The sequence below is a fragment of the Tinamus guttatus genome, unplaced genomic scaffold, assembly GCF_059628265.1.
Source record: "Tinamus guttatus ecotype Peru unplaced genomic scaffold, ASM5962826v1 Tinamus_guttatus_pri_ptg000213l, whole genome shotgun sequence".
NCBI lineage: Eukaryota > Metazoa > Chordata > Aves > Tinamiformes > Tinamidae > Tinamus > Tinamus guttatus.
The window spans coordinates 4,451,955-4,478,076 of NW_028288747.1; the positions used below are offsets into that span (position 1 = coordinate 4,451,955).

The window sequence follows — 26,122 nt, forward strand, 5'->3', positions numbered from 1 at the left end:
CTCGTCATTAAATCCTGCTTACCAAGGTTTCAGGCCTCTTGCACTTTCTTACCTTTTAACAAAAAACACTACTGCTTTTTAGGGGGGGGAGCGGGGCGGGAAAGAAAAATGGCTTAGCCAACACCATTGCACCCATTCAGGACACTTCCAGTTCCCCTCTTTTTCACTATGCTTGCTTGAGATTTTACAATCACTGTGCATATGTTACAACATAACAAGTGCAGGCAAAAAAAAATCTCTATTATAATTTTTCATACAATGTAAACCAGTACAATAGGCAAACTTGTGATACAGCAAAGTGAAAGTAACATAAGCTGCCAAGCTAAAAAGAATTTTGAAATTCAAACGATTTTTTAATAGTAAACAGCAACTTCCCCTAACGTGTGCATGTTGAAAGTATGTTTTTTTCCCCATTACACTAGCAATTTCCCCCACCAACATTAGTACCACTAATGCTCCAAACAGAAACAGCCCACCCCAATCCCTCATGGCAATTCACCTGTGCACCTGTCATCAGGCTTCTCCTATTTTCGTGTCTCAAAAATGTTCAAAGTAACATATACTTAAATGTCGAAATGCTTCCTCTTGTTTCAGCAAAGTTTAGCTATTCGCGCTGCAGTCGTTGCTGTAATACTGCTGGGAGCTTTGGCGGATGGGATGGGATGGGGATGAGCTGGGTGGCTTCTATTTGAGACTGCAAGCAAGAAAACAGCAGGCCTGTGTAGCATGTTTTCTAGCAGCTTTATGCAGATGTGTTGTAGAGATGCAGCATAAATAAGTAGGGGAAAAAATTCACAGCCTCTTGACATAGTTTCCAGGGAAAGTACCAAAGAATTTGGTTCTTCTTGAGGTTCCTGAAATTAGAAGCAATAGATGAAAGACGGGAAACAACAGGAAATCACTAGGCAAGTGTGTGGTTATTTTTATTTTTTTTTAATATTTTGCAAGTGGTAAAAATATTTATTGTCCTTACAACTTAGTTACTTTGAATTTCATTCTAGAGTTGTGAATTTTAGTAAGTTGCAGCCGTGGGAAGGAAAAAACAAATAGAAGAGGCATATCTGATTCAGATGTTCTGTCTGATTAAAATCTGGAAAATCATTTCACTTATTCAATTACAACTGACAGTGCTTAATGTGAATTTTTGAAGTGCCATGAACTACTAAGACAAAAAAAAGTTAGCCAGAGTGTATATGAAAGTTTGTGATTGAGCCACTTTGTTTCTAGACATACTTGTGAAACCTGCATGTGTTTAGCAATACTTGGCTCTCAGAAATAGCTAAATCTGTAGAGGTATTAAAGTGAGTAAGTTTTACATCACCAGTCTTAATGGAGATGGGCAGAATGACGTGCAATTTGTTTTGTGTCTCGTGAGAAGGACAGCAGAGCTTCTCCACAAGCTGGGGGCACACGGCAATTTGTGGCCATTGGTTCCAAAGTATCCACTACTTTCAGTGGATTTTGGTTGAGGGTCAGGTTAATTATACTGAATAAAAAATTAATTAGGTTATAAGATATCAAACAAACTGAGGATAGCGAAAATAATGAATAAAACACAAATGAAAAAGCAGCCAAATTAAAACATACCCACAAACCAGCCATCATCACATTTTTCCATCACATCAATGACATCTCCCTCTCTGAGCTCCAATTCATCTTCATTCCTAGGAGTATAGTTATATAGAGCCTGAAACCTTAAATAGGACAAATGATGCATTTTAAAAAAAAGTAAAAGTTTTTTGTATCTCTGCTGAAGTAGAAGAGCTGATTCAGACATTAAGTGACACTTAAACCCCTTTCCCCTGTGTTTGTATTTTGCCTAGTGGACGAGCCAGGCTAGGTCTGTTCTGTAGCAAGTGTCCTGCTCTACCTGAAACATACCTCAGCAGCCACGAAAGGCTGGCGCTGACTGCTCCTCAGCTGGTCCATTTGTTAAACGGGCTGGTTAAAACGCAGACTAATATCTTGCAACAGCATGATTTTATAGCTGAGCCCCTGGCAACTATGGGCCAGCCTCTTCCCTCCCATCAGCAACACCTGCCAGAACGCAGAGCTTGCAGTCCAAGCACTCTGTCACACGGGCACCAAAGAGATGGGGCACTTAAGAGCACTGCATGTAAAAGCAGTGCCTACTTCTTGTGGGGAACGTGCTGGGTAATTGCTACTGGACAACCAGAGGTGGCTTTCGGAAGTTGTCCTTTTGCACTGTACAAGTGGCCAGAAACAACGTGATGGGCCATGAACCCCATCTTGAAAGCTGAAGAAAGGAGGCACCTTCCAGGTTTGTTGCTCTCCTCAGGCAGGCTTCCCTGGAGCTGCCACCTCGCTGGCAGGCCCTCCTCTCCTTGCCCTGTGCTTTTTTCCTTATATATCCTATCTTGGGAACGGGACAAAATGTGAGCCAAGTACCTACCAGATTCAAACACATGATCTGTCTAAAAGGAAGAGAAACTGTTGGGTAGCAAAAGAGTGTGAAAGGGGGAAAAAAAAAATGTGGGGAAAAAAAATCCCAGAATCTCCTATCTCTTGGGGGTAGACAAAAGGAAAATAGGTGAACTGAGCAGGTGGAACAAGATACTGTCCCTAGTGTGATGTGCACTTTCTCACAATAAAAAACCATGAGTAGGGAAATTCTCTCTTGGATATAAAGGCTACCATACAAAAATTATGTATGGAGTCCCTACAGAGGGAGGCTAAAAGGAGGAACAGTTGCAGAGCATGTCTGAAAGGTTGAATACCTGAGACTACACCTGCTAAGAGGAGCTGAAAACACACCTGGTTGAGTTCTTTGACATCCTCCCCAGAACCAAATTGGAACAGAGCAAACCCTGAGTGAGCGAGCGGCTTCAGTTACGTGCCGTAAGAGGGGAAATTCAGACACTATTGACAGAATTTTCTCCCTCCCACTGAAGACTGAAGAGGGATGCAAGGTGGAAAAATGGAAAGAGATTATGAGACTACCAAAGTTGTTGTTATTCATTTTGTGTCGGGTTTAGTAGAGGTTCTTGGAAATGAAAGAATACCAGTAGGTGCTGCGTTTCCCCAGGTTCAATAGAGCTCTTGGCAAGCAGCCCCCGTCTCCGCAAAAGCCGTGAGCGCTGCCGAGGCAGAGGGAGGCAGCTCTGCCCTGGCTAGGGCTGCTTGCCTTAGCACACAGCTGTGTAACTCTGACAGGTGAATAATCATCAGTTCAAAATACCAAAACACAACACCATCATCATCATGATATTTTTTTTTCCCCTGTAACAGTTCACTGACTTTAAAACTTAACATTACTTTTCCCTCCCTCTAATATAAATAAAATTAAAACATTTTTTTTTTCTTTGATCAAACAGTTTGGTACAGAATATTTGAATTGGCTCTGTTTCATTAGGCAAGTTTTAATTTGCTTTAACAAGACTTTTCTTTATATAATAAATTCCTGATCCTGAAAATCCCCTTGTAAACTTATAGATCATAGCCCATACTAAGCTCAGTGTAATGATGATTCTCTTGAATAAAAGATGCTTATTTTTCATGTTGCTGGTTTTGAGAAACAAGAGACTGTTTGAAAGAAAATGCAACTTATAACTCAGGTTCTCATAACTGGCAGTTACCTCCCCAAATCTGAGAAGTCTAACTTAAATCTAACTACATATAGGAGCTACAGGTGCAATGTGTCATAAATTAGTTATTAAAATACAACAATGAGAATTGCCTTATTAGCACTGTTTTTACTTCAGAAATCTAAGTTATTTCCATCTAATCCTTTCCTAGGCACTTCAATCTCTGATAATACTTTTTTTTTTTTTTAAACATGCAAACTGCCATTTGCAATGCTGACCAACCAAAGAAGGGTTGGTTGGCAATTTAAATATATTTCTATTTAGTTGTTTAGACATAAATTAGTTCAATCATATACTAGTTTGAGACTATGTTGAACAAAATTATTTGGATAATTATGCCTACAAAAATAGAAGTGGAAACTTCAGTATGTCCAAAGGCACTGGACAGAAGCTTGAGAGAAATTTTTTGTGAGATCAAAACCAAAACATCTAATTTTCATTAACTATTATCTGTGGTCTAATTCCTCCTTTGCCCTTCTCCCTTGACATTTCTTTAAGTGACTAACAGCCAAAATTCTAAATAAACCTTAATTACACTTAGGAGATTTCAGCCAGTAGGGCTGATTCCAGAGCACCGAGGCTAGTTCAAGGATGGCTATTGATTGCAATGATAAAGGAAGTGAGACCAAAAATTTTGCCCTGTACTTACGTAGTAAGCACCCAAATACCATTACTTATTTTATGTCAAGTGTTTATTTTGTTCTTCTCAATTTTTGAGGTTTCCATGCATCTACTTTTGCAACATTATCCATTTATTTTTCAATTACCATCCATAACTGTTTCTGAATAATTTGTACCAAGTCAGTGAAGTAGATGATCTGAATTAACATTAAATCTTTAACTGGCATTTTACTGGAAACTAATAATGAGCAGATCAAAAAGTCACACGTTACTTTTTGCCTACAGTGGATGCACATCACGATGATGATGCCCAGGCTTTAGGCTCTGGGGCCTCCTTAAATATCTTCCTACGTCATGCAGTTATCTGTGATTCTCTAAATCTCTTCATGATTGTACTTGGCAGATTAACAAATTATTTGAAGAGGTAACGGCTATTGTTTAAATGTTAGGTATTTGGTTTAGTAGACAAGAAGTATACTTACGGTTCCCCCCCAGTGTGTATGTTTTCATGAGCAAACACAGGGCGCTGTGGCTGAAATGAAATGATTTGAAATGTGATAAAGATATATAGTTTGAATTTCAAGTAGCTGGATAGCGGCCTGACACCGTCTCTTGAGAGCTCATATTCTACGCTGTGTAAAGCCAACAACCCCTACAACATTCTTATGAGACAAGGCAGGCAACAGAACCTTGCAGGCTTAAAGGTAAGATTTTTGGACAATATAACAAAGACTAAAACAAAATTGTACTTAATCTATTTGTATGATAGTAAAAACTCAGCATAGACCCTACTACCTCTTCACTAATACAGAAATAAAATCTGCTATACTTAATGGCAGAGTTTAGAATATCCATAGACAAACAACATGCCAATCTATATTACCCACAGAAAGTATTAACTTGGCAGGTGTATCATGCTATGCTGTAATTGATACTGTTTGATCTGAAGGGGGAGCACAAAGTCATGCAGGCTGTTGGGAGGCAAAGAGCAGAAAATTTTTGAAAGAACACATGTAATTGTGTGAAAACAATTAACACTTTTACTTAAGAGGAAAAAAAGGGTATGTATTTCCAGTGCACAGTTAGGAAAAGAACTGTTTTCATTCTTAATTGAACACCATCACTAACATCTCAGAAATCTGGTAGTGACAGAAATGAAACATATTAACGTCCTAGGGAAAGCCTGTCCTGCTTAGAAAGCCATTGACTAACACCCATTAGAAAGAACAGCGGAGCAGCTGCCTGCAGGAGCCCCTCTGGGTGGGGACTGCATTCCTTGCTGCCCGAGGATGCCCCCCAGTCGTACGAGACACTGAGAACTGCATCCGCTCTGGCAGCGTGTAGCTCAAGCAGAACACATACCACTTCTTTTGCTTTTCACGAACTAAGAACTGCAACCTGATCTTGATGCCATGGAATTTGTCTTACTGCTCTACACTTTGTCTTTTCTTGGACTACTCCAGTAAATTTTGCTTCAGGTTACGCTTAAAAATGATGCAGTCTTCCATGAGAAAAGGCCATGATAACTAACCGTGGAAATTAAATATTAAAATGCAATATGTTGCTTTTTTCCCCCCAGCATTCCCAGTTGAGGTATTTAAATTCTTTTAATGATGTTTCAGACAACACTGAATATTCTCCACTTCACCTTTACAGTCTGTAGAATATACTTTTAAAAATGGTAGAGCGCTTAATGATGCGAGCTGGTGAACAGCAAAATTTTTTATTAATGAGAACTAGGAAAGTTTTGGAAAGTGTTCTTTTGTTTGTTTGTTTGCTTCTTTTTTTAACCTTTTGACTATCTCCTAGTGTCTTTCAGACAGTTCAGTTCCTGGTAGACATCCTTCAGCAGTTGGCTTGTCAAGTAAGAACAAAATATTTCACTGGGCAGATTGCTTGGTGTTTGGATTCAAATCTGACCTTATTCTCTGCTGATCTTTCATCAGGTCTGTAACTGAGCTAATGCCAAAGATAGTCAAAGATACCAGAGAACTCAACCGAGGCTACGGATCTTCTTGCAAACAGTGAAAGTCAACATCCTAAGCGGTATTACAAATGACTTAATGCTTTGAACATGTATCGTGTTGAGAAGAAACAGGATAGGTCAATATTATACAATTAAACAAATAATTTACAATTAAAATATGAAATGTTTTATTGCTAGCTAAGTACTGTTATTAACAGTAGACAGATGATAGAAAGTCAAAGTGAGTGAAGATTTTCAACTTCATGTTATAGCTACAGAGAAAAATGGCAAAATTAGAATCTGGGAGATCCAGAGTAGAATTGCCTGTGCTGTGTCTAAACAGTGAGACCCTGCAGCATTCTCTTCATCTGAATTCATGCCTAGATACTATCCCAGCTCATATCAAGAAGCCTTCTCCACATCATCTTTTCCTTCTAAGCTCTCACTCCTGCACAAAGTGGTAGTGGCTGGAAAGGGACTATTGCAAGTCTTGGTTAACTGTGCTGAGGAGATAACCATGAAATGTCTCCCCCCATGGAAACTTTGGTGCTTAGGATTTCTAACGTCAAATATCGTTCAGTTCCTGAGCTCAGTTCATGTTTGCTAGGTAGGAATCTTAGGATTTTAGGGTCCTACCTCCAAAATGCTTAGTGGAGCATGGTCCCCATTGCACGCTTTCCTTCTTTTTTTTTTTCTTTTTTTTTTTTTCCCCCGCATGATAATAGTGTGTTCATGTAGAACAACCTTTTATGTTCCTGAACATTTTGTGTGTACAGCGGGACTCTGTAGTTTTGTAATCAATTTGATGGAGGCAGTTAATATGGATCCATACAGTTCCCCTGAAGTACTGGTGGATACTGATCATTTGAAGTAACATCTGCCATCCATGCAAAACTAAAACAGGGCTTATTCCCGTTCTTGTACCGCCTCGGTATTTCTCTGGTTGTGATGGTGAATACATGAATCCTGGCCTGCCTAGCACTGAATTTGCTAAGTGATGGAGAAAACAGTGCCCTCTCATACCTGGTAGCAAACAAAAGCCTGCCAAAAAATTTACAGGTCTTTGAGAGTTAGAAAAAAATGCTTATTTTAAAGAAAACATTTTAAAAAGGGAGCAAACAGTAAGACAATACCCCTAAATCAGCAGTGACTACATGGAAAATATTTTGTCCTGTTATGTTTTAAGGGCCAAAAGTTAAGAAAGAAATGCAGAAAATAATTTAGTACCAAAGTGAAAGTAAACTATAGCGATACACTCTTACTTTCATAAAGATCTTCTTGCATATTTTTGCATAAGACTTTTGAGGTAAACACATACAAATGCTATAGCCTAAACTTCAGGCTTGTTATTGTATTACGGAATTGTTACAGTTTCAGGCTGCTGTGAAAGGAAAGGCTGAGGGGCATGACAGTCTGGAATAGCAGCGTTTGGAGAAAAAGGGCAGTGGCAAGTGAATACAACAGAGATTACCATAGCAACAAAATATTTTGAAAAGAAGGACATGCATTAAAAAAACAAGAATGTAGCTTTGCAAAAGCCTGTGTACATGCAATGAATTATAAGTCTTTAACTACCGGATAGTTTTAATAAACTAGAAATACTTTGAAACAAGAGGATCCATTTAGGGAAAAAAAAAAGGCAAAATCATATAAAGAATTGACCTCATAATGCTTTTCTAGCACTGGAAATACTATGTAGTACTGCAGATATACAATACATTTACAGAATTGTAACATACATTTTGGCACACACTGTTGGCTTTACTGAGACATAGCATGGAAGCACAACAGGAGCAAAACAAGGTATATTGATAGTGTTCAGACACTGGGACAAAAGCAGAATGCTGAAGGACTGGACACGGAGCTGCTTTTATATGGAAACGCTGTTATGCACACTGGGCATACAGAGCCATACCCTGTGGGAATAGCTGTGACCTCTGACAGGGGAGCTGTAGGATCTCTTAGTCATCAGAGGGCTACGAGGAGGTTTACCCATAACAAATATCTCTCTCTTTAAATCAGCCTAGAGAAATCATAAAAACGGAGTCAGCTGATAGCTTCAGTAAGAAGCACCACGGGATTTCTGCTGCTTCACTCCTATGTGCACACTGGACATGCTTTTCTTGGTAACGACAGGCAAGCGTGTTACAAGCGCAAGTAAAGAGTAGTGCTGTTAGGACATGGCATTTTCATTGTTGCAGCAGTATCTTTTGTCTTTCCAAGGGTTTGCTGCTCTGCCACATACACTTGTACTGTTAAAAGATTAATCACACTCAGTGCATTTGGTGTAAAAACTACCATGGCAAATGTATCCACTGATGCAACCCAGTTAGTTAATAATGCAGAAAGCACAAGAGCAAAAGGGTGAAAGACCGTAGGTGTCTTAAAAGTACCAATGATAACTGTTGTAGTTCATATCTGCTAAAAAGACACCAAACTTTATTCACCTTCTAAATACATGTTTTAGTACTTGATGGAAAGTACTTTAAAAAAAAAATCCAGTTTTGTTAACACCACTGTTAAACCAGCTAAGTGTTTGACAAAAGTCAGCACTTAAGGAGATGTGAGCCAAATAGGGAGTGCTGAGATTGGAAAACTCTTCTTTGGATTTTGTGACTATTTGCAATATGCCAATAGAAAAGAACAAGCCCCTTTTAGGAGCAGGGAGGGTGAAGGAAAAAGGAAAGGAAAACCAAGGCAGCGGACAAAGAGGCAGGAAAACATTGCACGTCACTCCTGCCATCACAGAGGAGGGTGCAACTCCCCATTACTGTCCAGAGGCATGCTTTAGGTTTGAGCAATTTCCAACTACACATACATGTACATAAGTATGTGTATGTATGCATGTATGTGTATACATATGTATGTGTAGTTGGAATATATCTAAATACACTTTTTTACAATAACAAAAAGAAACAAGATATCATTTTACAGTTTAATTTTAAGAGCTCTCTGAACAACTTCCTTTTCAGTTGTGATAGCCAAGTCTTGGAAATGTCTCTCATGTTCTTTCTGTTCTAATAGTTGTGATGAGATTTTAATCATGACTTTATCATAAAGTAGTTAGTGGACAACATGCACAAGCAGAAAGGAATAGGAATGGTCTATATTCATTAAACTTAGAGAGGAAACTGTTCCCCAGGCTTCAGAAATAATCGGAATGGGATTTTCTTTGCTTTGAAAATGTGTTGAAAAATAGAGAATTAATAGCTAAATAGAACTGTATAATAGAAAACCCCGGACCTCTAGTTCTTCTCAGTACCCAGGCTCTAGTGTACGCAGATGGCCTCAGCCATGTCCCTTGGTTACCTGTGCGCCTTTGCTCCCACCATGGCCAACAGAGAACAACACACCTGGCGCTGAGGTTCCCCAGGACCCGCGAAGGAGCCAGTGATTGTATTCATTTTCATCCTGGATTGCCATGCCTTGCTCAAACAAGGACAGGGAACATCAGGATCACTTAAGGGCTTTCGGTACTTTTTTGCTAGATGAGATTTTGTGAATTTTTTTGATTAGATTAAGAACACCCTCAAAAGAACTGCACAGCTAATTATTCAGAATTTCAGAAACAGATACAACAGTTTGTTTTACTACAAAAAAGAAGGATAAAACATTCCTAGTCCATGATAAATTCATAATGTCAAGAACCTTTACATCTTTTCCTTCCTTAGGAAAAAGCCACCAAAATGGTGATTCTTAAGATTTCTTTATGTCTACTACATATGCGTTTTGCATTAACACACAATTTTGTATGGTATATTTTTCAAGAAGCATGTGTTTTTGCTACATATTGAGGATTATTTTTGATAATCTTTCATGCTTTTTACAGAGCTTGCTTTCCTTTTCACAAAAAAGCGACCTGCTTGAAATCTGGAACTGTCCCTCTAGAAACAGAAATTCAGTTTGGGTCTAAGCTCCACTGGGAATTCACTCTGTCTACCTAGAAATTGATTTGTCTCTCTCAAGATTATTATTTTTTCCTTGGCCCAGAGTTGCAATGTTGATACGAATTGTGGCTGTGAAGAGGCAATAATCCTTGTTCAGTCCTTGGCTAACAGGATTGGTATTTAGTGTGTTACTTTGCCTAAACGTTATCTTGAAACTCAAAATGCTTTTAAAGTACAAATGTCACTAAGGTTCATGTGCTTGAATGAGGTTCTGTTTCCTTGAATTAAGTAACAGTTAGGAGTGAAGGCCTGGTAGAGGACGAGTTGAGTTGATGACGTGTCCTATTAGTAGTATCTCTGAAAGTTATTTCGTTGTATATAATGGTTTTAAGTTTTCCCTCATTTTTCATTTGAAGAAAGCCTATCACAATATTCCATGTGCTTACGTTATTCAGTATTAGTAATGGAGACAATATATCCGAAAAGATCAAACTCAGTGTTAGCCTTATTAAACATAGACTTGCAGCAAGCCATATTCCAAATGGGGAGTTTACCTTCAACGGTGGTGAGTCTTTCTCCTGCTGGTGTGAGAGTTCAAAAAGGAGAAGAGGTGAGGGGGAAGCAGCAGACAGGGATGTAGGAACAGAGTGAGGAGCTGGTGCCTTGGCAGAGTGAAATGCATGATTAGAAGAAAAGGTGTAAAGGAGGCCCAGACCTTCCTGATCCTCCCTCCACCTCCCTAGAAAGAAGGGCTGGCTTAAACATTTAAGAAAAAGGGGGAGCAAGCGTGTAGTAAACTCAGCTGTGAAGGACATTTAATGCACTGTGAGGAGTCATGCAACTAACATGAAGAGTCAGAAATTTAATACTACTTTTATTTTTAGTCAGCCTACTATTTTTGGAGAAAATCCTGCCCTCAGAACGCAACACAAGTTGCTATCAATGGCCCTGGATTTCTGTTTTTATTATTTTCTCTTGGCTTCTCACAGTCCTTGTCTTCAGAGAATACACTGATTTGCTGCTCTTCCACTCAAGTAAAGGTACAGGAGCCCTGCAAGATCTTTGCAATTGAAACTGGTTTCATGTTCTGCCTGGACATGTATTATTCTATTTGATTTAGCTATTTGTATGTGCCAAGCAAATTAATTGCCTGAACAGTCCAACTGTTGAAATAAACGCTGGACAGCAAAAATGTGTTTTAAAACTCTGCTTAGAAACCACACATGGTTTGTAGCAGTGTAGTGGCATTTAGCAGCTAGCACACGTTTGGCTTAGTTCAGTGCTGTGCTGTCCAAAAGAGGGACTGGGGAGGGCTGTAGGGAGAAGCATTTCTTCAACTGCCAACTATAATCCATCTAATCTGTTATTAATAGACATTCTCATAACAGAATCGATCATAAATATATCAGCTGCTGAACTGACACATGTGAGGTGTGAACTACTGGGTCTCTGTGGGAGACACGTCTCTCCCTCCCTCTGAAAAGTGCTAACAGGATTTGCTTGCTGAGGCCTCGCACCTTGGAAGGGGTGGCACATACTAGGCCAGCAAGGAGAATGGTTCCCTGGCTCTTCCCATTGGAGTTTCGATAGTAGCTGACAGGGTCAGAGGCAGAGGAAGGGAGCAGCAGAAGCAGGACACCACGGAGCTTACAGTGGTGTTTACCTCTCCTTCCCGAGATGTGCAGGGTTTGACACTTGGCCTAACCCTGACAATCTTTATCCAATGCACTGTTATAAAAATAAAGCTGTGCATAACACAAACACAGAGAAAAAAATTATAGGAACACAGAAGCCACGTGACATCAAAATACCTTATCAGTATTTGGTGATGCATATCCTTCATCATAAGCCACCGTGTCTCCTCTGCTTCCTACTGGAAATTCTAGATTGTCATGTCTCTGATCCTCCTCTATATAGAGACGTGGTAATGTTTCTGTTGTGTCTTGTGCTTCTCTGCAGAAGTCTGATTCTTGAGGCTTTGACTGATCCCCTATGTTAACTGACAGGTTTCCTGTACTGATTTCCTCTTCATGTTCAGCCGCTGCATCTAACACTCTGGGAATGGAGCCACCTTTATGTGGCAGAGGGACATCAGAAATGGTGCCAACACGGTCATGTTCTCCTGCAGTATCTGACAAATCTCTAGTTACTTTGGTAACTGAAGAGCCACGTATCCCTTGCAAGTCTTTCTCATTTCTTGGTTTGGTATTGCTGCTTACACAGTTATGTGCTGTGTCATGAGATGAGCTGGCTAAAGATGACACAGACATAGGTAAGAGAAAGGGCTGAGGAAGAACTACAGGAGAGTTGAGAGGGACCTCTGTATGTGGAATAAAACGATCATCCTTAATGTGGTGAATGAAATTATTTGGGGCAATTGCTGCAAGTCGGGACGCTGTTAAGGTGAAGGAACTGAGTTCTTCTGCATCACAAAGAAAAGTGTCTGGAACTGGTGGAGGAGGAGGTGAGGTGCACACGCGTGAAGGCGAAAAGTCAAGAGTCCGTGAAAACCGGTCACTAGTAGCAGCCTGCAGGAAGTTTTGATCAGCATGTGACCAAGAGGAGGAACGGTATCTGGGAAGTGGGGGCAGTGCTTGAGAAGGCAACTTTAAAAATAAGAAACGCATGGGAATACGCATTTAAATAAATAGATAAGTATGACAGACCTAAGACACGAGGAGCCTGGGAAAGAAAAATCCCTGCTGTTTGGATTGTAGAGTATCATTTCAGTCAGCACGAGTGTCTGAAATCATTAGTACATGAATCAGAACAGCAGAAAAGATATTCTAAAAGTGAAACTGTATCAGGTTCTGGCTTGCAGCTTAAATGTCAAACACCAAGACAGATCTGAATCATTACATTCATGAGGGCAACCTGCATTTGATCTGCTGGAGTTATGTTATCTATGGCGCTCTTGTAGTAAGCTTGTCACAAGTTATTAAATCATAGAACTGAAATTAGTATAGTTTTCCCCAAATCATTACTATTATTTTGAGAATACCAGTATTGTTATTTTGAGAATAACAGAATTGCCCTGTGTTATTGAGTAGTTTTTTAAGCTATAACTGGGGTGATTTCTCATTATCCTACTGTTAATATTTGCACTTTTTCTGAGTACATGTTTAAGAAACATCTTAAATACATTGCATACTTTTATCATGGCACAAATAGCTACAGAATGCATTTTTCTTTAGAAGTAACTGTTAGTTCAAAATGACATCAGTGTTTGTGAAAGACACATTCAATTCCAAATGAATGTAGGCAGCCAACAATGCTTTTAAAATAGCGACAGCACAGTATAACAGCAGTGTATTTTGAGTACCGTTACATAACATTGATTGAAGTATCCTTCTGGTAAAAGAAATGTCCTTTTGTAAGAATGAAAGACTGGTGAGTCATACGTACACAGCATCAGTAGATATCCATTGCTTCAGTAAATACTGAAATTGTATTTTTGTAACTATTAATCTTCAAAATTAAAGTTGAGCAGAAAATATTTTGATCTCATTATTAAAATTATCCCAAATAATTAGGTGCACATCTCTCTGTTATCTGGACTACTTCAGATTTTAGGTATGGCTCTAGACTGGGACAATAACTTCAGAAAGCTAAATCAACAGTACAGAATGGGAAGAAGATTAGGTAACTTACCTTCTCCTGGAGCTTCCTAGAGGCAGATAGCTTTACTTTAAAGTTAAACCTACAGAAATCCTCTGTGCCAAAGCATACACACTGATACAGTGCAGTCTGGTAAAACAGTAGCCTGTTCTAGCTAATAATCTTTTTCTCTTCATCTTTTCTCTTGAGCAACTGCCTACAGCCTGTGGTTTTTAGGTTACAATACTGGCCAGGAGATGTTCCCATTTTCAATTTGCCATGGCTACAAGCTGCATTAGAGCTGAAGTCATAGATGTTATGGTCCACATTCAGTAGAGCAAAGCTTGCTCTTTGACATAAATTGCCAATTTATTTTTTGTTGCTATTAGATCAGTGGAGTTTAGCACAATTGCTCTAATAGTAGGAAGTGATACAGAACTTTACATGCTAGCCCTCTGCCCAAATAGGAATAAAATAGTAGGCAAAGAAATGACAGCAGTAATTGTGGGAAACTGCAGAAAACTTTCAGGACTGCTAAAGGAACAAGATGTCATCTTGCAGGGTGTTACCATTTCCAAACACTGCTGAATTGGGAACAAGGACTCTGTTCAGGAACTGCAGTGACATTGTTTTTTTCACTTAGGCTAGAAGCATGTGACCCCACACAGGCTCCCCTTTTTACAGAGGGGCTTTTTCCTCCCTTTCTCTCTTACCAGAACAGATACATTAGACACCCAATTATTTACAAAAGTTTCCTGCTGCTGCTAAGTAATTGGAGGTTACTCTATCATCATTTAAAAAATACCCGATGCTGGGAAAATGCAGGCCAGTAACATCTACTGTGATGATGGCAACTCATTGCAAAAGACTATGTGTGTCTCTTCCTAGACTCAAGGTGAGGTCAAAGCTGGTCACTGCTTCCTCCGGTGTCCAGCACCTGTGGAGCACGTGGACACGACCATGGAGCATATTTAGGGATCCTGCAGCCACACGCTCACTGTCCTCGATGACAGTGGCCTTGGAGTAAGTTTGGCCCCTAAACTGCTCTGGAGTTCTTACAGCTTGCACAGTGTAAGGCTTTGCATTTCAGGCTTATCTTCTGATTTTTCTTTTCTTTTTTTTTTTTTTTTTTTTTAATATTTTTCATTATAAACAAAGATGACTTATCTAAGGAAATTTCTGGGCAACACTTCATATATATCTTTGGGAGTCTTCATGTTCCTCCTGATTTCACTCTTTTCCATTCAAAGTTATTACAGGGATTGCTATTTCATTTCAACAATTTTGTTGGCATGGAAACATAAGGAGCCGTGGCTCCTTATAGCATTATGGAATATTTGGGAAAGACAGAAAGACCTGTTCTGGCAGTGATCACAAGCGGCTAATTGTTTTTACACAGCAATATTTTCAAATTAAATGCAGGATAAAAAGTTGACAGGCTACACACAAAATACACAGCTGGAAAATACAAATGTTGGAAAGAGGAAATAACAAATGTAAAGAGAAGATCTGGAAAAATTTCTCCTCTTTACAATTCAGAAGCCTCAGGTGGTACTGCATGAACGCTAATTGTAGTTTGCATGCAGAAATTTTCCTAGTTTCTGCCACTGATGAAGTAGTTATATTTCCTGAGTTAGATGACCATGAAATCATGTGAATGAATGATAAAGCATAATGTAGGAATCCTCTCTAGTATTATCTAGTATGATTTGTGATGGCTATAGGAAGAAGAAGAATTCAGAAACTGCTGCAGCCATGTGGTGAGAAAAATTATAATTTTGAATCCAAACTTGTTGACAATGTGATGACATTTGCCTTACTGCTGAATGTGACAATGCTGTCACTGCTGTCATATCACTCCAAAGAACTTATCTTACACCAAGAATCTCCCCAAGAGTGTGAATGGGAAAGAAAAAAAGGAAAGGCCCAGCAGGATCATTAGTTTTTCTCCTTTACTTTTGGAACTAGTATTGGCAAGCTATCCCTGGGCAGATTACCTGCCCTAAGTGTTTGCATGCTAATGGGACTGCAGAACAAGTATGTTACGAGACTGTTTTCACACTGGATGATGAAGAGTCTGCTGGACATACCTATGATGCTCAAATGTTGTCCAAGTCGCCCAAATTAAGTTTTGCTTTGTGAGCTAATTTTTGTCTGCACAAATTTTGTTCAGCCCTACTCTCAATAATGTAATAGCTAATGAAAAAAGGAGAGAAAAATCTTGACAAAACAGACCTTCTGCTATTAAAATGACAAGTCTGCAAAACAATTCTATGTATTCAGCAAATATATCTAGTGCACTTAGTACCTAAGTTACACTTCGTCATTTTAACAAAAAAAAACCCAAGTCCTTCTTAACTTAAGGGATAATAGCAAAATAATAAATAATAAAAAGTTTTGCTCACCTTAGTTGAACTTAAATGATGTATTCTGTCACTAGAATAGCTCTGGGGTATTGGAGGATCAGGGTAGTCGTCAGTGCTTTTTGATGCATTCTTTTTGATGACTTCTACATAGGAAACAGGGAAGATGCCTTGTCTGTTGGTTCCTGGTATTCTGCCTTCATACCAGTTTTGATCAACTCGCTTAAGAAGAATTACTCTGTCTCCCTGAAATGCATTACAAAAAGAAATTATGGGAAGCTGGGTCAAAGTTTATTTTTGAATCTTAATATATAGTTATATTTTCCCTGCAGTGCTACTTCCCATTAATTTTGAGGATCTTCTCCATTTTCATGGATTTATTGAGTGCCCTAAAATCACCCTTAGCAGGGCAGCAGAAGAGAAACCCAGTGCACAAGACCTGGCTGTCAAGACTGTGAATACTACAATAAGCATAAATAGGGATATTAAAAAAGACAAAAACCGCACACTATTCCTAATCCTTTGAATTCCACTTCCTGATTTTTGGATGACTTTGGGATTCATCAATCTCTTATGAATGGAAAATACACACACACACACCAATGAGTGCCAGATCAGGCTCAAGATCAGCATCAATAAACTGTATTCTTAGTCTTATTTCAAGATAAAATTAAATTACAGAACAACTGATACAATTATTCATTAAAAAACCTATAATTAAAATTAAATATATGATAATTTAATAATAATAAAGCTCTCTAATAATATCCTTGGTCCTACTAGCCTCAAATTAAACATTCTCATGTGCAGTAATGTTACTAACAAGATAGACAAAATGCAAAAACCTTATAAAAATCTAAATATTTGCAAAGACTGATACACCCATAAAAAATGCCCCTAAAACTGTTTCTTTTTCTGTATAAAATCCCTATCATGGTTCTGAAACAGTACCTTTCTGAGCGATAACTCCACATTTGTGTCTGCACTGAAATTGTATTTGGCAATAGCTTCTCCAATCTCTCCAATCTGTGCGGGGGGAGGTGGCCTGGCAGGTTGTGCTTTTTCTGGGGGAGAAAGCTTCTACAAAAAAAAAGGTCAAAAAAAGGGGAAAAAAAATGAAAAAAGATTTTCATCATTCCCATGTAGTTTGGGGACCTATTATCCCAACTAATCCAAGGAATTAAAACAGAGAACAAACCTCAACATAAGAAATGGGGAATATTCCAACTCTTCCACGGTGCTCACCCTCATACCAGTTTTGATCAATTTTCCTGAGGATATAGACAGTATCTCCTTTCTTAAAGGACAGCTCTCTGTAACAGATTTATTTAAATCAGATGTTTACAGCTTTATATTTGAATTCCTCTGCCTGTGAGGTTTCTGAGGACTTTACAGTACAAATCTGAAACGGGATGTAGCAACTAAACATTTGAAGAAAAGCTGTGATAAATTCACCAGTTGATTACAGCATATAAAACAAAATGGTTTCCATTATGAATCCCAGATACTCTAGGTGAGTTACAGAAGCCTGAATTACACTGGACTTTCAAGGAGATATTGCTAGTTCCTATAAGAGCACTGTTGGTCTGTATGCAGTTCTAATGTCTTCTGGATTTCTTGTTCAGGTCAGATAACTGAGGGACAGTTGGTGTCCCTTATGAAAGAGCAGGGAACTCTACTGAAGGGCATCCCATGTCTCCATGGCCTATTTACTACCTTTTTGCAGCAGGTAGTTTGAAGTGCTTCTACTCTACAACTTTTTCACTGTACTCTGAACTATTCAGGTGCATGAAGAATACAGAATTATGTTCTTACCATTTCTGAGACTCAGAGACTGCAATGTGCTTAAAACTGGATACCAAAAAAAAGGAAATATCCCAAGTCGGATCTTATCCAAAAATTTATTAAATGTCCTCAGTCACCAGGAACAACAGAAGTGGACACGCTCTCTCCTTTGAATCCCTGAAGTCCTAGTACAGGTTTCCCTATTTTCTTAAGGACCACTGTGGGTTGCCTTGGCCCAGGTGCATGTCACATCATGCAGGGAGCCCTGACGTGTTACAGGAGACAGTGGGAAGGTGCTGGAGCACTAGGCCGAAAGCTGAACCTTGTGCACCTCAACACCCTTCACCATGGACAGAGAGCTCTGCCTCAGGGGTGATGCTCAGCACCCCCCGTCTGGAAGGCTGAGGTTGCACAGTCATTCCCATGCTTAAGAAATGTGATGAATAAAATCATTTAAGAAACATAAATAAAAAAATATCATCTCACACCGTCTGCTGGGAAAGCAAAATGCAAATCTTCTGCATCCATGGCATTTGTTGTTGAAATTCAGCTACGAAAGCAGCTAGCCAAGGCAAGTGCTAGATCATTCTTGAATTACAAATTCTTAAATGAACAAAAGTTTAGTACTTACTTAGAAGTCTGAGCTTTAAAGTCATATACAGCTCTAGCTGGCAGTTTCTGAAAAGCAGGCAAAATACATTCACATAGTATTACCATATGGTAAACACAATGTTTCAATTTTTAAAAAGGCGACTAAGATTAAAGATAAAGAGGACAGAAAAGCTGAGTCTAGTCTGTGAATTATTGGATACAAAGAGAGTTTACTGCTTATGCAGTACCGACTCTCAGATCTTAAATTACAAGATCAATTAAAAAGTAAGTGTTGTAACTGTACCATTACGTTCTATAACATTATCAAGTTACTAGAAAATCTTAATTTTTGGTCTATAGATATTAGCATATAATATAATAATAATATGTTGACTAATACTTGATGATTGAATACAATCCCTGAAACTTGTTTGGAGAGTGTTTCAAGGTCTAAATTTAGAACCATTCTTAAGAGACTAAATGTTTTTTGCCTATGGTGATAAATTATGTTATTTTCTGTTGTTTTTCCCATTTATACAGGAGGTTGTATGCCTAAGTCCATTTCTTCCTCCAAATCCTTAGCATAAGTAGCTGCTGTTGTGGTAAGTGCTTTCGTTTTATAAACATAAGCAACTGTGAAATACAAACATTTCTCTGTCAGTCCTGAAACTCCTGAGGCAGCTGCTTGCATAAACTTCGGTTTTCACAAGAGATTTTTTCCCAATCACACCTGCTATTCTTTGCTGTCCCACATGCCCCGCCTTTCAGTCAACCCTGAGTCATCTATTTAAACATCACTAGAAAATGCAGCTTATTTTATAAAGCTTGATATTCTCTTACTTTTCTTTTAAGGTATCAGTCTCCTAAAGAGAAAATGGATTCAGTTCCATTTAATGATACGATTATGTTTAAATGTTTCTTTGGCCTGAATCATTACCGTGTTTTATAACTAAAGCAAATTTTGTGTTGAAATGTTATTGGTTTTCCATATGGAAGCTGCTGTGCTATTTATTCTTGTTTAACTACCTCTGTTCTGTCTGTAGTTCCTCTTCTCTCCCTTGGGAGACACCGTCCCACATCAGCAAAAGCAGCAGAATGGCTTCCAGGAGATTCCTGGTCTACTGAAAACAGAACGTCATTAGATGAATCTCTGGGAAATTAAGCAAAAACAGTTCAAGTCTTTGATACTGCTCGGTTTTATTTAATGGTATCTACAAAAATATAAAGACATGAAGAGATATTGAATCTCCTATTTCACTTTTAGCAGAAAGAAAATATGACATGATAGCTAAAGTGCATTTTAAAAAAAAAAGATAGTGACTCTCAAGCGAAGGCCTCAAGGACTGTGTAGTGGAGGACCAGGAGGGCAAAGTTACATCTTGTTGTGCTAAGGAGCACATGCCTTACTGGACTAAATGGAGTGAAAGCAATACTGACACGTCATCACGTTACAAGAACCATTTCCTCAATGCCACCAATATAAACAGATTATTTCATGCATGAAACATGACTAAAGCATGCTTTAATGAAAGAACAGTGAATATTTTGTTTCCAGCACATAAAAACAACTCTGTTTTAAGATATGGAGATGGATCATGACTTACCAATCTATGTGGCAGATTTCTAAAGGACAGTTCACCAGTGTTTATTACAGGATAGTATATTATAGGATGGTGAATATATCTTTTTGTGTATTTAATAAAAATAAAATAAAAATCTTAGTCTCCATAGCCCTGCAAGTAGCCAATGTAAAATCGAAGTATAAAGCAATTATTTTATCTCCTCTTTACTCCTGAGACTTACTAGTGTATTCCCCAGTGCCACAGTGATACTTGCCAGTGGAGGCATCTGATGTTTGTCTGCCCTGGACTTTATTCGCATAACCTATTGCTACCAGTGCTACAGATTTCTGAAGAAGCACAACTGGTAAAGTAGAACTGAAAGCATCTAATCTGTTATGACGGGTCTTATGGAAGGTTGAAATTTAAGTGCTCACTAGTGCCACAGGACTTGAGGCTATTGACAAATGCACTGGAGGAAAAATTAGGCTCTATCTGTTGTTAGTCACAAGCTTGTCAACATCAGCAGGGGTGCCTGGACCTCACCTCGGGCCGTGTTCTTGGCACGGCCTGTGTTTTTGAACGGTGCTCTGCGCTAACTGCACAGAGAGGTAATGCCTCCAAGCACTGCATGTGTTAAATGCCAGCAGAAAGATGTGGGAAGGAAAAGAGTGAAAAGCAGCTTTAGGGAGAACAGTTTCCTTTAACTCTTGTTTCTTGTGCCACCTATGCTTGGTAGTTGCCTTCAGTGTTCCTGTTGATACAACCTTGGGCTTTCTGCAGTGCCTTTTTTCTGTCAGAGAAGCAGAGCGGATCCAGCAAAATAGGGACCTTCACTAGGAGAGCTCCGCCGCCGAGAGCACTCTGTGGAATATTCTGATATACTGATCCACACTTTGTGGATATGAAAGTAGACAAACTATATATCACTTCCCTCATACCAGGCTCCTTCATTGTCACATAAACTACCAGGAAACCAAGCTTACTCTCAAGTAGCATTTCCTTATTTTCAAAGACTAAAAGGCCTTATGCTTTAAGAAACTGTGATACTTCACCAGCACAGTTTTTGATGTTGAATTGTACACAGAAACCCCAGGAAATTTTCCCTAGTAGCCAATATTCACTGTCCTTGGTTCTCTACCCTTGTATGTGCATGTGAGAGTAGGAGAAGGGCAGTGCACCTAACAGCACCTGCTACGACAGCCCAACCTGAGGTGGAAGGGACCTCCAAGGAAGAGCAGATTCACTGTAAATATTTCTGATTTTTTAAAAGAAAGTATGCAAAGGATAGTCAAATTTTGCTCATTGATGTCCCTGTATATATAGAGGATTCCTAATAGCTTTGACTCCATTAGTATAAAGACTAACCATGATCATGCCTCAAATCTAATTCAATTTTGAATTCAGTTTTACAGTTGCTTTTTACTAAAGTCTGTTCTCACTATTTATTTTCTAACTACTTTATAAAAGGTGGTAACTGCTTCAATTCTCATTTATCTGGAAATACATATTTGCTAGTACGGCACTGGCAAAAATTACAGAAAAAGATGTTAGGTTAAAGACAAATTAGATGAGTGTGAATTACTCTATTGTAAAATTAAGATAATGAAGACACACGTTCTTACATCCAGTAAGAAAGAAGAGCTTTGCAATGTAATTGGAATCCTCACAAATGCTCTTTTATAGACAACTATATGTTTGCAAGCAGAATTCAACACAGAAGTCTTACCATTTTAAAAAATAAATAAATGACACAGGCTTTCAAAAGATATTCACCTGTCTGAAACACCTAGTGGATACCTCTGCGCACACATGCTGTAACACTAATGTGTTTCGAAATTTTAACTCAAGTAATTTTCTTTATTTTTTTTCTTAAGAAAAAGCATCAGAGCAACAAACACCTCAAAGTAGTGACTTTAAAACAAGATCACTGTCAAGACAGACTTTTAAAAAGTTATACTCACCTTGACAGTATCCTTCAAGATTTGATTATTGAGGACTTCCCTTTCAAAACTTCATAGATGTATTAAACGCTATGAGAAGAACTAGTTTTGCTGCCACAGAAATTGGAAATTGTATTGTTTGAGCTGGGAAATGGAATGTTCCTCAAATGACCTTTGTCTATTCACAAAAAGTTATAAGCACAGTAGGCTTAGCATATTTTTTGTGAGAAAGCTAAATCAAATTTCTATGCAGCTGGCAGACTTAATAGCATTTTTCTCAGTTGCGTACAACAACAATATGCAGTACAACATATTTCTGGTACAGATGTTTTTTTAATAACAAAGGGCTTCCTGCATGATGTTTGACCAACATCTTGCATTCTTTCACTTTTTGTAAGGTCTTTTTTCCTTTGGGGAAAAAGAAACAAAACATCTTTAAGGCAGGTATAGGAAACAAGGCTCCTTGCTCAATTTAATGCTGCCATTATAATTAGAGTACTAATAATCTATGTATTAGTTGGAATAATGTGTTTTTTGTCCAGATTACTACATTTTGTGAATAGACAGCAAATTTATCCACCTTAATCACTGATATAAAATGACATCCTTTCTTCATTAAGGATTTTGTGGGATGAAAGTTTGTTATAGACCACACACACACACAAAAATATGAAATGAGAAAGGGTGGGAAATGAAGGAGTAAGGCTGGACAAGTCAATCACAAAGACAGGGAGAAAGTTAATCCACCTTGGAAACACAGTGCACTATCATTGTCCTGGTTGTTGTTGTTAGTGGCGTCCAGGTCTTGAAAAGAGGCACTAAGGGGGAATCTTCCACAATCATTCTGGTACAGTGGGCAATGAATAGCACCATCTTGAGGCAGAGCATGGAAAGGCTGGTGCATGGGGCTCTTCTTCAGAGCTTTGAGAGACGAATTCCTTTCAGGAATGTCTGGAAGCAGCTCACTAATCAGTCTGTGTAATATACTGTTGTCAGGCAAACTTCCCCTTCTTTTTTCAGCTTTAATTTGGTCGCAGATGTCTTTAAGCGCAGAATCTAGTGCTTCAAATACAGATGATTTACATTTCGTCTTTTCAGGTTTTTTTTTAGGAGCTGCGCTTTTTTTCCTCCGGAAAGGCACTGGGCTGACTAGGAATGCTATCTTAGAGAGGCCAGATTCTGCTTCCTGTCTCCTAGGATCTTCAGTGGTTTCTTGTTTAGCCCTTTCATGTTTCAGCATGGTGGTGAAGCGGGTGTAGGAGGCTGGGCAGCGCCCTTTGCAGGAGCTGATGAGATGCCGGTGGTGGTGGTGGTGGTGATGGTGGTGGTGATGGCCTGATCCATAGAAGCTTTCAGATGAGGTGAAGGAGAAGTGGTCAAAGTCACTTTCACTGCAGAAGGATGAGCCCTCAATCTGGATGAAGTCGCTGAGGTCAGAAACCACTCCATCTTGGTCACTGTCTGAGAAGTCCATATGTGGCCGCTGTGGCTCATCACTGGTCACTTCAATGTGAATTGGCACCAGAGTTTTAGACTTGCCGTTTCGTTGTACCTGAGAGGGATGTCTCCCTTCGCTTTCTTCCTCTAGCAGGGACTCTATAGAAAATCGCCGCTGTGGACACAAGCCGTTCGTAGGAGGCTCTAGTGTAATAGCTGATAACATTTCATCACCTAGATTCGGCATTGATTTTGACTTCTGAATTAGTTTTTCAAATTCAGAAATCCTGGTTGGCACCATATCTCTAGGCACCTCCTCAGTAGAAGACTCCCTCCAGCCCTGAAGGATACCTTTGTGCTGTTCTTTTTCATACTGTAATATCCTCGACTTCACAGAACAAATCACCTCCGAATTCATCAAGTCCTTGCGATTGATGCGGTGCATCTTCTTATACATTTTTAGGAAACCCGGAGCATCGTGTGCCGATCTGTGCCGAACCCTTGACCTACCCGTACCACGGCCCTCAGGAACATACGGGGAGGCCCAGTTCATTGAGCAAGTGTCTTTGGAGTCCTCCTCACACAAAAGAGAGCCCATGCTCTCAGACTTGGCCTGGGCGTCAGGAAAGCCGTCGTGGTCATCTGTTAACAGATCATCACAGCTGCGAGATTTTCTCTTGGGAGAAGCAGTTTCTTCTGTGCTGCTCCAGACTTCTGCATTTTGACGAGTCATTTGCCAGCCATTCTTGTAGCTGACTGCCCTTCTTGAATCGTTTGGAACAGCTAAATGTTGTCCGTAAGTGCTACAGTAATCTAATTCATTTGAGGTGTTGTGGTTGTGCACTGAATAACTGTAAAGGGATGGATATACTTTGCTAATATCCCCACCTTTATAATCCATAGAGCAGCATGGTAAAAAAGAGACATTGCCAGAAATTAAAAGGTTCAGAAAATTGGAAATAACATCAGTAAATATTAGAAAGACCAGAAAAGAGACAGCAATTAATGCATCTACTTATCAATTTAGGTCACTACACATAGGTTGCTACAGACTGGGAGAGAAGAATTAATAATCAAGCTGTTTAAATTTTCCAGCTTTAAAAATAATGATAATCTGAATATCAGAAAGAAGTCATTATAGATTTCAGAGATATCAAATCAGTAAAAATTGGGAAAAAAAAAGTCCGTAAGGAAAGAACCACCAATTTTGAAGCAAGTCAAAAGACAAAGACTTAAAGAAGAAACCAAAACACCAAAACAGAGATGTGCATTTCAGGGCACCGTAATTTTAAGATAAATTAAAATTACAGACAGAAGTCAAGACCATTTCTGGAGAAAGAGCTATTTACTATTTTACTATTTACTATATTTACCATGTTTGCACACAACTTAGTTCTTTGGAGCTTAATTCAGAGATTCAAATACATGCTCATTATAGAAAATGTCAAAAATAGACAAAAACTTTGCTTGATCAAAAGTTTAAATCAAGCAAAGTTTTGAAAAACAGGAGCATTAGAGAATTATTTCCATGTAAATTTTTAAATATGTGTGAAATACTGATCTTTACGCTAATACATTTAAAAAGAAGCTAATAAGGACTTTTGAGGTAAGTAGTGTTCAGACGGTTGGCAGCAATCACACATTCTATTAAGACAATGAAAATAGATCTTTAAATATGATCAAATATGAAATTTCTCCCAGCTGTTGATGTGCAGCAGGAATATACGTTTGGAACAATAAAAAGGCTAGGAAAGCGCATTAAAACACTATATACCATTCTACATCTCTCTTAAAACACATCGCTGGTTTCTATAGTTTCTTCCAGAAAACCTACCAAATTTCCAGATATTTTTCTCAATAATTTGCTTATCTTTTTTTGTAAAGCTCACCAGGAGCTTTGCTGGAACCTGTCATATTCTCTAGTCAGTACAGCAATTCGAATGCTTTTTTTTCATTGTGTTTTAATTTCTAGATTTTTTTTGCTTAGTTTTAGATTCTATATTTTCCAGACACAGATTGTTTCAGACCAAACTCTAATCTAATTCAATTTAGTATTGATCAATACCTAAAAAAAAACCCAAAAGCATCATATGCTTCTTGTCTGAAAGAGTGGTTCATTCCAAGAAACAGTGGCACAGCTCTAGCAGGTGTCACCACGGAGCGACAGAGCTGTTGTAGCAGTTGCCAATGGAAGGACTTCCCAAACCCAGAAAGTTCTAAGTCATGGCTAGTGCTTCCAACCAAGGGGGTAAATGTAACTTACCCACTTCTCCCTACCTTGCCTGGGATGCCAAATATATGAGATTACCCACTTCTAAAATTACCACTAAGTCACTGGGTTTAAAATACATTTGCTTGTCCAACACTTCACTCTTAATATTTCTATTTTTTTTCCTTTATTCAGCACATCCTATTGCAGCCCAAATATTGCATTTCTTTGAGAAGGGTTTGTCTTTTCCAAAGGTTAAGACAGTCCCTTATATACCTGTAGGCTGACCAGGAAGTGTACCTACAAAATACAGTAAATAAATAAATAATAATAAATGAAAGGTAAGGAAAGCTATTACAGTAGATATTATTTTATATATTATTTCCACTATGTACACTATGTATTTTCCTGGAAACCTCTTCTCTTGATTAAAACAAAACAAAAACCTGATTCAAGTATCTCTTTTCTGGAGAGACATGGAAGACATAATGGAAGGATAGGTAACTAAAACAAACAAACAAACAAAATAATTAGATTGTATGTGACGCACTAAATACTT

The 26,122-nt window shown here is 38.7% G+C and overlaps 1 protein-coding gene across 1 annotated transcript in view; it reads right to left on the reverse strand.

Annotated features, from left to right (window-relative positions):
• Positions 1–703: 703 nt before the first annotated feature.
• Positions 704–26,122, reverse strand: part of SORBS2 (sorbin and SH3 domain containing 2) — a 114,133-nt gene continuing 88,714 nt past the window's right edge. Inside the window, 13 exon segments of the mRNA XM_088524655.1 lie at positions 704–854; positions 1,588–1,694; positions 4,709–4,758; positions 8,108–8,215; positions 10,634–10,771; positions 10,773–10,835; positions 11,891–12,685; positions 16,082–16,285; positions 16,991–17,119; positions 17,238–17,352; positions 18,456–18,502; positions 19,442–19,533; positions 22,665–24,242. Of these exon segments, the coding sequence (XP_088380781.1) occupies positions 793–854; positions 1,588–1,694; positions 4,709–4,758; positions 8,108–8,215; positions 10,634–10,771; positions 10,773–10,835; positions 11,891–12,685; positions 16,082–16,285; positions 16,991–17,119; positions 17,238–17,352; positions 18,456–18,502; positions 19,442–19,533; positions 22,665–24,242 (3,488 nt within the window). The 3' untranslated portion in view covers positions 704–792.